General features: G+C 35.6%; 1 protein-coding gene across 2 annotated transcripts in view; it reads left to right on the forward strand.

Moving 5' to 3' along the window:
* Window positions 1-14,781, forward strand: part of PPP3R1 (protein phosphatase 3 regulatory subunit B, alpha) — a 59,008-nt gene that overhangs the window by 21,747 nt on the left and 22,480 nt on the right. For both annotated transcript variants that reach the window (XM_081253499.1, XM_081253500.1), the window contains one exon: window positions 12,350-12,389. In XM_081253499.1, the coding sequence (XP_081109625.1) occupies window positions 12,377-12,389 (13 nt within the window). In that variant the 5' untranslated portion in view covers window positions 12,350-12,376. The remainder of the gene's footprint in view (window positions 1-12,349; window positions 12,390-14,781) is intronic.

Raw genomic sequence — 14,781 nt, forward strand, 5'->3', positions numbered from 1 at the left:
CTTACAGATAGGGAGGAAAAAGGAATCTTTCCCTGCAGGAGGAAGCCAAGTAAAAAATGTTGAAGGGGGCTTCCCTGGTGGCGCAGCGGTTGAGAGTCCGCCTGCCGATGCGGGGGATATGGGTTTGTGCCCCGATCCGGGAGGATCCCACGTGCCACGTAGCGGCTGGGCCCGTGAGCCATGGCTGCTGGGCCTGCGCGTCGGAACCTGTGTTCCACAGCGGGAGGGGCCGCAGTGGTGAGAGGCCCGCGTACCGCAAAAAAAAAAAAAAAAAAAAAAAGTTGAAGGAATGATGAAATTAGAAAACTGTCATATGGCAATTGTATCAGTTACCTATTGCTTTGTAACAAATTACCCCAAAGTGCAATGGCTTAAAACAACACACATTATTTCACAGTTTCTCTGGGCTTAGCTGTGTTCTCTGCTTCATGGTCACTTGTAAGGCTGAAATGAAGGTATTAACCTTGGGTTTGTGGTCTCATCTGAATGTTTGACTGGGGAAGGATCTACTTCCACACTCATTCATTGGTTGTTGGCAGCACTCAGTTCTTTGTGGGCTGTTGGCTGGAGATCACCCTTCGTTTCTTGCTTTGTGAGCTTCATTAAAGTGTGCAAGCTGAGAAAGTTATAGAAATACTTGTTGGCAAAATAGAAGTCACAGTCTTTTGTAACCTAATCACAAAACTGATGTCCCCTTGATATTGTCATACTCCATTGGTTAAAGGCAAGTTACACAAGGGAAGAGAATTATACAAGGCTGTGAATATCAGGAGGTGGGAATCATCTTAGAGGCTGGCTATCCCAGCAGCCATTATAATATAATTGATTCAGACAAGAATCGTCAGTGGATGTTTAAAATGAGTGAATGAAAGTTTGAGGAGTAACTTGGATCTTTACATAGACTAAAAATATCTTCTCACAAGATGTATTAAATACAAAGAGGAAAATGCAACTTTATAACGGAGAAATCTGGCAGAGCTTATCTAAGTGATCAAAGTTAACATTACCAGTAATGAGAAAAACCAACATTATCTTTTTCCTGATATCTGGGAAGAACACATTACCACCTTTTTGGTATTTTACCAGAGGGTTATAATCTGAATCAAATCCTGAGGAAGCATTAGGTAAACCCTTTGAGGGACAAGTCTACAGAATAACTGGCCAGTATTCTTTATAAATGTCAAAGTCATGAAAGATATAAACAGACTGAAGAATTGTTGCGATTTAAAGTATGCTAAAGAGAGACATGACTATTGAATACAATACATGATCCGAGATTTTTTTTTTTCTATAAAGAATGCTATTGGGACATATTTATGTATTGTAGAATAATATAGAATATTATTATGGAACCATAATAAAGTATTAGAACAAATAGAAAATAGATCCATAGTCTGCTGGTTTTGTTGCTGTATTGGATTGCTTTCTTTTTCACTGGTGAATTTCTCTTCAAATGCTAATACTCTCAATTCTCAAAATTTAAATATGATCTTTGGATTGGATCAGTAGTTTTCAGAGTGGTCCATGTATACCCGGGAAATCCCCAAGGCTCTTTCAGGGGGTCCATGAGGTCAAAATGTTTTCATTATAACACAAAAATAATATTTGTTTTATCCACTCTGTTTACATTTGCACTGATGGTGCAAAAGCACTGGCTGGTAAAACTGCTGATACCTTAGCATGAATCAGAACAGTGATACTGTACTGTACCAGTAATCATTGTATTCACTGCCATGCAATTGCAGTTTTAAAAAATACCAGTTTCACAATATCCTTGGTAAAGCAGTAAAAAGTATTAATTTTATCAAATCTAACCACTGTGTACATGTATCTTTAATACCCTGTATGATGATATATATAAATCATCATTTCTGCATATGTAATTTACGGTGGTTGTTTTAAGGAAAAACAAGCACTTATGTGATTTTTAAGCTGAAGTAGCTATCTTTTTCATAGAATACCAAAATTGCTTGAAAACAACTGACAAAATCTGGTCATTCACACTTGAGTATTTGACAGACACGTTCTCAAAAATGAATAGTGAGGCTGTCATTTCAAGGAAAATAACTGACACATGAAACATGAAATATAGAAAACCTCAGCAAAGAAATAGAAGATATAAAGAACCAAATGGCAATTTAGAACTGAAAAACAATAATTGATACAGTAATGCAGTGTGTAAACTCAACAGAACAGAGCAGTGTATAAACTGATGCAGTGTGTAAACTCAGCAGACAGAGAAAAGAATCAGTAAACTGGCAGATAGAGGAAAAGAGATTACCCAGTCTGAACAACAGAAAGAAAACAGACTGATAAAAATAATCTACAGAGCCTCAGGGAACTGTGGGACTATAAAAAAGATTTAACACTTGTGTCATTGGATTCCTGAGAGAGGAAGAAAGAGGGCTTCTATCTCAAGAACCAAAAAGAAAAATCTACCCAAAGGAAGGGAATAAAGATAAAAGTGAAATTGAAAACAGAGAAACAGTAAAGGAAATCAATGAAAGAGCTGGTTCTTCAAAAAGATCAATAAATTGACAAACTTCTAGCAAGACTGAGAGAAATTAAAGAAAAAACAAAGTATCAGTGTCAGGAATGAAATAGAAGGTATTGGACTTCCCTGGTGGCGCAGTGGTTGAGAATCCACCTGCCAGTGCAGGTGACATGGATTTGAGCCCTGGTCCGGGAAGATCCCACATGCTGTGGAGCACTAAGCCTGTGCTTCACAACTACTGAGCCTGGGCTCTAGAGCCCGTGAGCCACAACTACTGACGCCCACGTGCCTAGACCCTGTGCTCCGCAACTAGAGAAGCCACCATCATGAGAAACGCGTGCACTGCAGTGAAGAGTAGCCCCTGCTCGCTGCAGCTAGGGAAAGCCTGCGCGCAGCAACGAAGACCCAATGCAGCCAAAAAGTAATAATAAATAAATTTTTAAAAAAAGAAAGGTATCACCATAGACCCTGCAGATACGAAAAAGATAATAAAGGGAATACTATGAACAACTCTACAAACATAAATTTGACAACTTTGATGTATGGACCAGTTTCTTGAAAAATACAGACCACCACATCTCACCCAATATGAATTGGGTAGTTTAACTAGCCCTATTGCCTTGATACAAAAAAAAAAAAATCCCAAGAAGAAAACTGTAGGTCAATATTACTATATCAATGTAGATGCAAAAGTCCTTAACAAAATATAAGCAAATAGAATTCATGGCTTATTGCAGGGATGGAGCCGGGCTGCTTCACTATTTGAAAATCAACTAATGCACCATATTAACATGCTAAAGAAGAAAAATTACGTGATCATATCAGTTGATGAAGAAAAAGCATTTGATAGAATTCAGGAGCCATTCGTACTTTGAAAAAAAAAACATTTAGGAAAAAGATACTTAGGGGGAACTGACTCAGTTGGATAAGGAACATTTATAAAAACCTACCTTATCCTTAATGGTATATTGGGAGAATCAAATTCTTAAAATTTCATTTATTAAAAAAGTTCAGATTTTTACTTTCCTTGATGCTCACTTTTATCTTTTAAGCATTTATATGCACTTGAGATAAGCAAGCAGTTACTCTTACTACTGAAATAATATTTAGAGTTCACAAGGAAGGTCTATAACCAAGTAAGACAATGCTGTCTTTTCTTAAAGTCTGCTAGACAACGAGGAATGTCTAAATAGGCTGACAGCATGCCCTTTAAAAATATTCTAAACTTTACAGTATGCGTCTATAAAATTTATTTTTGTTTTCTCACATCTTGACACTTTAAGATCAAAGAAACTCTAAACAAAATGAGATAAGAGATCCAAAAATATTTTCTCCATTTCTTTGCCAGAAAATTTCTTTAGAACATACTTTCATATTCTTGCTGATTCTTACGTATACCAAAATTGATAAGCATGATAAATTTATTTTTAAAATGCTGAATAATATGGACTTGAGGCAAAAGTTAGAATCAGTCCAAATGTCTTTATTTGCTGAAAGACAAAGTTTGCCAATTTACCACAAATCAGTTTTTTTCTAGGATAAAATCAGACCATCTTAGTAACTTCTAAAACAGATATTCTTTATTCTCAGAAGTATAAGACAAGTGTTAAATCTTTTTTATAGTCCCACAGTTCCCTGAGGCTCTGTAGATTATTTTTTTCAGTCTTTTTTCTTCCTGTTGTTCAGACCGGGTAATTTGTTTTCCTCCATCTGCCAGTTTACTGACTCTTTCTTCTGTCAGCTCTATTCTGTTGAGTTTACTTACTGTGTTACTATATCAATTATTGTTTTTCAGTTCTAAAATTGCTATTTGGTTCTTTTTTATATCTTCTGTTTCTTTGCTGAGGTTTTCTATATTTCATGTTTCGTGGGTCAGTTATTTTCCTCAAAGTGACAGGCTCACTGTTCAACACATGGGTGCTTAAAATTCCACTTAAACCAAGTTCCTTAAGGCTAGGTAGATTTTTACATGCACCTGTGAAACTCTCCCTTCAATAAATTTAGGATAATGTTAAATCTGGCTAGGGATATAAAAAGATAACAAGAGAATGTTGCCATCCTGGACTTTATAATCTGAGAAAGGGACTAAATAGCGGATGAAAAAAATTATAAGGGTCAAGATTACTAATAAATAGTTTCTGGTTCCTCATGATACTATAAGGTAATCTGAAAAATATATAATCTGCTATCTTGAAATGCATATGTGTCTTATAAAAATAAAGATCCCATATGGTTTTGGAATAATAGCATGACAGGAAAAAACTATATTATTATTTTTTAAGAAGTGATAAGATTTTTATCTTAACTAGAGACTTAAATTTATGGGTTATGAAACAATTCCATTATACCTGGGACTCCTTATTAAGTTTTAAAAATCAGCTTTATTGAGGTATAACTTGCCATATAATAAAGTTAACCAATTTCATGTGTACAGTTAATGTGTCCTGATAAATGTATATAGTTTTTTAAGCATCACCACAATCAAGATGTAGAACATTTCTGTTGCCGTCAAATGTTACTTGGTACCCCATTGCATTCACCCTCCGATCCGTGGCAACCCCTGATCTTTCAGTAACTATAGTTTGCCTTTTCTAGGATTTCTAAATGGAACCATGCTGCATGTAACCTTTTGTATCTGGGTTCTTTTAACATAACTTTTGAGAATTATCTATGTTATGTGTATCAGTAGTCTTTGCCTATTCATTAGTGAGTAGCACTCCATTGTTTGGATACACCACAGTATTATCTGTTTGACAGCTGATGGACATTTAGGTTGTGTCTTGTTTAGGCTATTAACAGTAAAGCTTCTATGGACATATGAGTACAAATCTTTGTGTGGCCATGTTTTCATTTTAGTTCCCACCACCAATGTATAAGAGTTTCATTTTTAGTTGACGCTTGATATGTCAACATTTTCCTTTTAGCTACATGTACTGTATGTCTGGGTGTTAGTTTTCTATTGCTGAGTGACAAATTACCAAAAACCTAGTAGCTTAAAACAGCACCTATTTATTGTTTCATAGTTCTGTAGGTCAGAAATTTAGCATGGGGTCTTCAGGGATCACAGAGCTGAAATCCAGACTGAATTCTAATCTGGGGGTTTTGAGGAAGCTTCTGTTTCCAAGCTTATTTACGTTATTGGCAGAATTCAGTTCTTTGCCGTTGTAGGATTGAGATCCTGGTTTCCTTGCTCACTGTCAGCTGGAGGCCACTCTCAGCTCTTAGAGACTCACTCCATCTCCCTGGTGTTGAATTCTTAGGCTTTGAATCTCTGACTTCCCCTCTCTCTTTCTAAAAGGCTCTTATGACTAGAACAGATCCACCTGAACAATCTTATCCTAAGATCAATTGTTTTGGAACCTTAATTACATATACAAAATCACTTTGCAGTGGTACCTAGATTAGTGTTTGAATAACTGGGAGATGTTTATATACCAGAGGCTGGAAATTTCAGGACATTCTGGGATTCTGCGCAGCACACAAGCATTTGTTCTACATTTTCAATATCATTTGGTATCTCTGTTTTTAAATTTTAGCCACACACACACACACACACACACACTAGTTGCACATGTAGTGGTATCGCACTGTAGTTTAAATTTGCATTTCTCTTATATCTAATGGTGTGAAACATCTTTTCATGTGCTTATTTGTTATGTATATATCTTTTGTTGTAAAATATCTATTCAGATCTTTGGGTTTTTTTTTCTTTTTTTTCCTTTTGTATACTGCTATCCATTTGTTTTAGCATCACTTGTTGCAGAGGTTTTCCCCCATTGAATGACCTGGACATCTTGTCAGATATCACTTGACTCTGTGTGTTTATGTATTTTTTTTCATTTTATTCTGCTCCACTGAACTTTATGTCTACTCTTATACCACTGTGACTCTGTTAATGACTTTAGATTTATAATAATTCTTCAAGTGAGAGAGTTTGAAGTCCTTCAACATTGTTCTTCTTTTTCAGATCGTTTGCTGTTTATATCCTTTGCATTTCCATATACATTTTAGAATCAGTGTATTGACTTCTATAAAATATTTTACTGGGATTTTAATTGGGATTGTTTTTTATCTGTTAATCAGTATGGGAAGAATTGCCATCTTAATGAGTCTTCTGATCTATGCACATGGTATAGCTTTCTGTTTTTTTAGATCATCTTGAATTTCTCTCAGTTATGTTTCATGGTCTTCATTGTACAATCCTTGCACATATTTTACTAAATATTTTGTATTTTTGATGATTTTCTAGGTGAACGGGATCCTAATTTCATTTTTCATTGCTTGCAGAATGTAGAAGTACGTTCGATTTTATATATTGACCTTGTATCCTGTGACCTTGTTTCATTCATTTATTAGTTCTGATAGCTTATTTGTAGTTTGTCTAGGATTTGTCTACATGTACAATGATGTCATTTGCAAGTAAAGGCAGTTTAACTCCCTTTTTCCAATCTGTATGTCTTTTATTTCTTTTGTCTTGCCTTATTGCACTGGTGCAGATAACTTTATGTTGTTCCTGATCTTGGGGAGAAGGCATTCCTTCACGATATTAAGTATAATGTTAGCTGTAGGCTTTTTGTAGATAGCCTTTATAGACTGAGGAAGATTCTTAGTTCACTGAGTTGTTCTTGTTTTGTTGCGAAGGGGTATTTAAATTTGTCAGATGCTTTTATTCTATCTGTTGAGATGACCATAGGTATGGTATTTTTTATTCTGTTAGTATAGTGAACCATGTTAATTTTGAATATTAAACCAACCTTGCATTACTTGGATAATCCTCAGTTGGTCATGACTTTTTTTTTTTTTGCGGTACGCGGACCTCTCACTGTTGTGGCCTCTCCTGTTGCGGAGCACAGGCTCCGGACGCGCAGGCTCAGCGGCCATGGCTCACGGGCCTAGCTGCTCCGCGGCATGTGGGATCTTCCCAGACTGGGGCACGAACCCATGTCCCCTGCATCGGCAGGCGGACTCTCAACCACTGCGCCACCAGGGAAGCCCAGTTGGTCATGATTTTTATTCTTTAAAATTTTTTTCTGGATTTAATTTAATCAAATATTGTTAAGGATTTTTCCATCCATGGTCATGAAGAAATATTGGAGTATAGTTTTCTTTTTTTGTAATGTCACTGTCTGATTTTGCTGTCAGGGTAGTAAGCTGGCCTCATAAAATGAGTTAAGAACTATTCCTTCCCCTTCTGCTTTCTGAATGAATTTGTATAGGATTGGTATGTTTTTCAGACTTTGAATGTATGATAGAATTGACCAGTGAAGCCATCATATCTTTAGTTTTCTTTGTTAAGAAGGTTTTGTGTGTTCTTTTTAACTCAAATTCAGTTTATTTTAATAGCAATAGAGCTGTTCAACTTTATTTTTTTCTTGAGTCAGTTTTGGTAGTTTTATTTTTCAAGAAACTTGTCCATTTCATCTAAGTTATAAAATTTATTTTCATACTTTTTTTGAATATCCGTTTATTTTTCTTTTAACGTCTGTAAAATCTCTAGTGATTTGCCTGGGGTGTTAATTATTGACCTTTTCCAAAAAATGAGTTTTGGTTTTACTGATTTTTCTTTCTGTTTGTCCATTTTCTAGTTCATTAATTTCTGCTTTTTTTTCTCATTTTCCCCTTGCCTTGGGTTTAATTTATTCTTTTTCTAGCTTTTTAAGGTGGGAACAGATCATTGTGTTTTGGACTTCCCTTGTAATAGCGTTTTCCTCAAAAGACTGCTTATAACTGCATCCTTTAAATTCTGATAGCTTCAGTTTTTACTCTGTTCAAAATATTTTCTGATTTCTCTCATCATTTCTTCTGTGACTCATGGGTTATTTAGAATTGTGTTGTTCATTTTCAAATATTTGGATGTTTCTAAATACCTCTCTTGCTTAATTCCATTGTAATGAAAAAATATATTCTGTATGATTTCAAACCTTTAAAGTTTATTGAGACTTTTTTTGAGGCTCAGAATAATGTCTGTCTTCGTGAATGTTCGTGTGCAGTAGAAAAGAATATTTTGTTGTTTTAGGACATCTTGGTTGATAGTGTGTTGTTCTGATCTTCCACATCTTATTTTTTCCTTTGGTCTACTTATTTTCTGTTATTTACTGTGAGAGAAATGTTAAAATCTCCAAATATGACTGTCTATTTAACTTTCAGTTCTCTGTATTTGACACATTTAATTTTGAAGCCCTGTTATTAAGTATATACAGTTGGCCCTTGAGCAACAGATGTTTGAACTGTGTGAGTCCACTAATACAGGGATTTTTTTCAATAAATACTGTAGTATCGATACTACATGATCCAAGTGAATCCATGGATTTGGGTATCTGCCAGGGTCCTGGAACCCATCCCCTGTAGATACTGAGGGATAACTATATATGAAAGGGTTCTGGGACCCAGTTACAATGTATTTTTCCCTACACATCCACAGAATTCTCAGATAGCAGCTGGGTGTCCTACAATTCAACTCAATTCTGACACTATCTAGAGATAGCATCAGCTTCCGCAGTTAAGGGCTCAGTCCTACAAGACTGCCCCCTCCTCCCTCCTTTAGATGCGAATTGCAAGTCCAGGTTGTTACCTGAAGTTCTGACCAACCGGTTATAGATTGGAGGTTCCAACAGCCCCCACCTTGAGTTTGAGTAATTTGCTAGTGCCACTCAGAACTCAGAGAAACATTTTACTTCCTAGATCACTGACATATTATAAAAGGACGTAACTCAGGAACAGCCAGATGGAAGAGATGTCTAGGGCAAGGTACGTGGGAAGGGGTGTGGAGCTTCCATGCCCTCTCCAGGTGCTCCAGTCTCCCTGCATCTCCACATGCCCCCCAACCAAGAAGCTCTCCAACCCATCCTTTTGATTTTTCTGGAGGCTTCATTAGATAGGCATGATTGATTAAATCACTTATCAGTGGTGATTGAGCTCAATCTCCAGCCCAGCTTAAATCATTGGCGAATGGTTTAACCCCCAGCCTATCTCTCTTCCCTAGAGATTGTGGGAAGGTGGGACAGGAAGGTCCAACCTCTAATCACATGATTCTCCTGGCCACCAACCTCTACCTTTAGTCCTTTCCCATAGTCGCTTCATTAACATAACAAAAGAAATCTTTATAGCTCTAGACACTTGAGACATTCTAAGGAGCTCTTGTGCTAGAAATGAATGAGGACCCAAGGATATTTCTCATTATGTCACAATATATTTAGGATTGTTACCTCTTCCTAATGAATTGACTCTTTTAAGGTTATGACATAGTCCTCTTTACCCCTGGTAATATTCCTTGTTCTGAATTCTACATTGTCCAGTATTCTTAGCCACTGTATCTTTCTTTTGATTATTACTTGTGTGGTGTATCTCCTCCTGTCTTTTTAGTTTCAGCCTATCTGTAAAGTAGACTTCGTGTAGATAGTATATAGTTGTATCTTCTTTGAGTTGGAGTTATTAGACCATTTACATTGAACATAATTAATATAATTCTCAAAATGCTTGGATTTAAATCTACCATCTTGCTAGTTACTTTGTTTTTTTTTCTCATTTGATTTTTGATCCTTGCTTCCTATTTATCTGCCTTTCTTTGGATTGAGTATTTTTATGATTCATTTTTATTTTTTTTATTAGTATGTTTTGCTCTAGGGATTACAATATGCATCTTCAACATCATGCTGTACTTTTAAATAATGTTGTAATGTTTCCCTCACATTGTAAGATCTTGACAAATTACCAATATTTCTGTCTACATTTGTTCTGTTTTTGTCAAACCTTTTACTTCTACACATTGTATACCCTACAGTTTGTTATGTTTGTGTTAAATAGTCGATTATATTTTAAAGATATTTTTAAATGAGGAAAATGTCTTTTATATTTACCTACATATTTACCATTTCTGGTAATCTTCATCCCTTGGTATAGATCCAGATTTTCATCTAGTATCATTTTTCTTCTGCCTGAAGAATTTTCTTCTGACATTCTTATAGTGCATGTGTATTGCAGCCTAATTTTTTTAGTTTTTGGTTATCTGGGAAAAACATTTTACCTTAATATTTGAAAGATATCTTTTCTGGGTATAAAATTAGACAGGTTAAGGTTGAAATAAGTTGAGGAGAGAGATGAGGCATTCAGTGTTGATGGAAAAGCCCTAAAGCCCTAGCCAGATTGGTCCTTGGGTCGTGGGATGTTAGCTAGCAGGGAGTGGTACAGGTAGAGGATGGATGGTATCATTTATAAAGAATTGATAACACTGTAAAGGTCAGTGGGCTGAAGAAATAAGGACCTGGTTTCAAAGTCCTCCCTGAAAGTACCACATAACCCTTTTGCCCTCACTTATGAAACAATTACAACATTATTAAAAAACAAACGAACCTCACAGTGACAATCTAGGGATCATTATACTTTTCTGAGAGCCTCATAAGAAACATACTTAATTGTAAGGTAGACTGGAATAATGTTTTTTAAAGGGTATTTAAAAATTTTAGACATTAAAGAATATGTGAGACAGTAAAAGATAGGAATCATGGTAAGAATCTTAAGGTCAATCAAGTAAGGTGCAAAATAAGTAGAACTCCATCTCTGCTAATTAATAATGTCATTTTTATTAATGTTTGCTACTCTTGTCTCTGTTTTAATATATATTTGATGTTTAAAGTGACCTAAAACTAGATTAACCAGTTAATTTATCTGCTATAATTTTCAAGGAAAAGACTAATTATTGTCAGCAAGATAAGAATTAAAGATACTAATTTACTGATAAACTTTTCTCAGACCTTAAGTTTACTCAGAATAAGAGATACTTTTAAGAGTTTAAAAGCTAGCCAGCCACACTAAAATGGTACTTCTTATTTCAGGCTGCACTCAATAACTTCTCAGGATACGTAGGTATATTCAAATATCAATATTTATATGTTAATCCCATTGTACATTTGCTGCTAGACAGGGTCAAGATTAAATAGATGGGATATAGGATGCATGGTATACTCAATTTATTGTTGAACTTTAAAAATTCAATTTGTATTACTTTAAATTCTGTAGACTTTTAAAAAGATTTTCTTCATGATTTTTACTTCATGTGAGTCTGTTATACTTGGAATTTTTACAGTTTTAGATTTAGAACTACTTCTGGTTCCGTTGCTAATCAAATGGTGTGATCTTTCACCAGCTTACTTGACCTCCCTGGACTCAGTCATCAAGAATTTTAAATGTAGGCATTGGGTCAGGTCTGTAGTTTTTCTAGAGCACTTTTTTCCTTAAGTAAACTTTTTGTAAATTAGGAGTTCAGGTGAATTATATTGGAGTTTATCCATGAGATAAGACTTCTCATGAAAAGAAAAATTTGGAGTTCAAGTGGCTGGCTGTCTTACATTGGACCAACCTTCCTATTAATATTTTTCTTATTTTTGTTGCATAGTGTACAGAACATTCTGTTTCAATGCAGGTCTAAAAGGATTTTTGTTTTCTTAACAGCTTTGCAGTCTCAGTAAACTCTTCAATTAAATAGAAATGGCAGGAGAAGCTTTATTCTGAGCTCTACCCAAAAATGAGTTCATCCAGCAAGACAACTTGGAGCACTGACAGTCTGTAGTGTGTTAAAATTTGATATACAGTATGTTTAGGGTGTTAAAAATATTTAAAATAAATTTTAATCAAATCTTTGCATAAGTCTTAAGTGACAGGGCCACAACTCAGGCCTGTTTGATGCAAGAGCTCTTTCTATCATACTGTATAATTTTTTTATCAAAAAATATTTATAGATCTAGACACATTTCATTTATAGCTTATTTCCCAATGTTTTGTGACTCAGAATATTTAAGTTCAATCTTTTAAAGACATTTGTGCCAATTTTGTGACTAATTTTTTTTTTTTTTCCTCCAGGGAAATGAGGCAAGTTATCCTTTGGAAATGTGCTCACACTGTAAGTCAAATATTCTTATCAAGAACTTCTTTTATTTTCACATTCTATATATGTATGTATGTAAATCTTACGCCTCTATAAATTTATATAGCGAAGTTAGCCCTTAACCATTTTAAATGGCAGTGAATTTGACTTAGAGTGTTTCTGAGTTACCAGAATAGGGAAAGATTTTTTTATAGACCTCTTTATTATTAGTGTCTGCACTATGTTGTAATTACAAACCGACCCTCAAATCTCAGTGGCTTAACCCAACTGAAGTTTTTCAGATTAACAAAGCTGTAAGTAAACAGTTAACTTACTTAACTTGTGGTTATGTAAAATAAAGTGCTTATTGAAGGCAAAACGAATAGACTAAGGAGCTGTACAAGACATTTCTGGGGAGGATGAGGAGTATAAGAAGTGTGGGTGGGCTGGCTGTTTCTGACTGTACTGGAGAACATAAAGAAAATGACAATCTTAGAAATTCTTGATTCAAGGATCAGAGGACCAGGGAGCTTAAATAAAAATCAGAAGGTCTCTTGTGTGAAACTACAATGATTGGGGAAGAGGGAGATCATGAGAATTGGAATGGGGATGCTGGTAAATTTAGATACCGTCCTGAGGTCCTGGAATTCCCAGACTCTTCTGAACTTTCCTTGCCCTTTCTGCCATCCCTGTTTGATGAAGCTGGTCCTGCCTTGTTTGGAGACATCTTACTTTGCATTGAGATGTTCTCTTCTTTTTTGTCTTATTAAAACCATTTCCCCATTGCTTATTGTTTCATTAGTCTCCTTTCTTTTCCCAGAACACTTGTCAGTTTCTTTCATTCTCATCAGCACCTTTGCTTGCTTATGAGCTCTGGATAAATGCTCTTCCGTCAGCTCTTTTCTTGAGCAACTTCATTGTCTTTCAGATCTCAGCGTAAATGTCCCCTCTTTGGAGATGTTTTCTCTTTCTATGCTCTCTTCAGATTCTCTCTAACATGGGCAGTACCCTGTTTATTTTCTTTAGAGCAGTTACAATAAGCTTAAATTACTTATTTATTAATCCATTTTATTTTCCATTTTGTAATTTCTACAATTTTTTAAACTTTTTTTTTATGGTGATGCTCTATGACCAATGACCCATAGTTTGGCCATCCGTACTACTATTTACATTTTATTTTACTGTTTCCTCCCAGGCTTTCCTTTATGAATTTCTTATATAATTTTGATCATATGTAGGTGTGTATTTCTGTTTTAAACATGAAGATAAAGTGTTGTATCCAGTGTATTGTTAGAATTGACCAAAAACCAAATCTAATTATGACTCTCTAGACCAGAGGTTGATAAACTACTGCCTACCGACAGTTTTTTTAATAAAGTTTTATTGGAACACAGCCATGCCCATTTGCTCACATTGTCTATGGCTGTTTTTGTTTGACCTCTGAAATGTGGTCAAGATAGAGTACTTACAGACTAGTGCTCTGAGTGTTGTCTAGATCTATAATTCTTGTCTGTGCCATAATTGACATGTCAGTTGTATAGTTTCTTTAGAATTGAAAGAGTTCTGCTCAGAACTGTGCCTTGCCACTTACTGCTCAGCTTGAGCCTGTGGTGTTTTACTCCCGTTGCTAGTGGGCAAGAAGGAGGTGTAGAAGCCTGTAATTAGCTAGGATTCAGGCTGCAAACAGAGTTGGGGTAGGCTGTTGGGAGTGCAGCTCTGAAAAGCATGAGGTACTAGGAGGTTAGTTTTTGCTTCTTGGTCAGGGAACAGAGGTCCTAAGGGGGCAAGACATCCCAGGTTCTTACCTTCTGCACTCCTTTAAAGTCTGGGACTGAGGGTCATTTACCTGATTGCAAAGAAAAATGTACCAGGGCAAAAGGCAAGATGGATGTTCCCCTGGGTACATCCAGGATGGTGAAAGCCAAGTTTTTTTTAAATAGTAAGTATTTGAAATAGATTTCATACACTGTTAAAAGCTGTCTCTTTCAGTTTTATCCTCAGAACTGAGTAAGTCTTCTTTCTTAGGACTTCATCTGTGCTTTGATGAAACTTGAGCCTTGTCACTAAAGATCTGTACTTGTCAGTGATTGTTCAACTAGATATGAATCTGTCTGAATTCTTCTGTCATCCAGTAAAAATGTAGTTTCCCTCTATTTTCTAATTGGTTTACTAGAATATATTTTATACATGATTTGGATGAATTTGAACTTATTCACATTAAAACCACCACTTTTTTCCCCACCCACACATTGTAGTAAGTCTTTTTTTGCTCATTTGCAAAACTTCTTTATTAATGGGAGAGCTTAGTGTTATTTGTAAACAGCTGTTACCATGTATAAAATGTTAAAACCAATCCTTGAGGCACTTTACTTTTTACACTTCCCCTGTTCAAGTTGTGCTTTCCCTTCCCTTCCAGACCTAGCTCAGG

This window comes from Mesoplodon bidens (genome assembly GCF_964165515.1).
Source record: "Mesoplodon bidens genome assembly, chromosome: 14".
Classification (NCBI taxonomy): Eukaryota; Metazoa; Chordata; class Mammalia; order Artiodactyla; family Ziphiidae; genus Mesoplodon; species Mesoplodon bidens.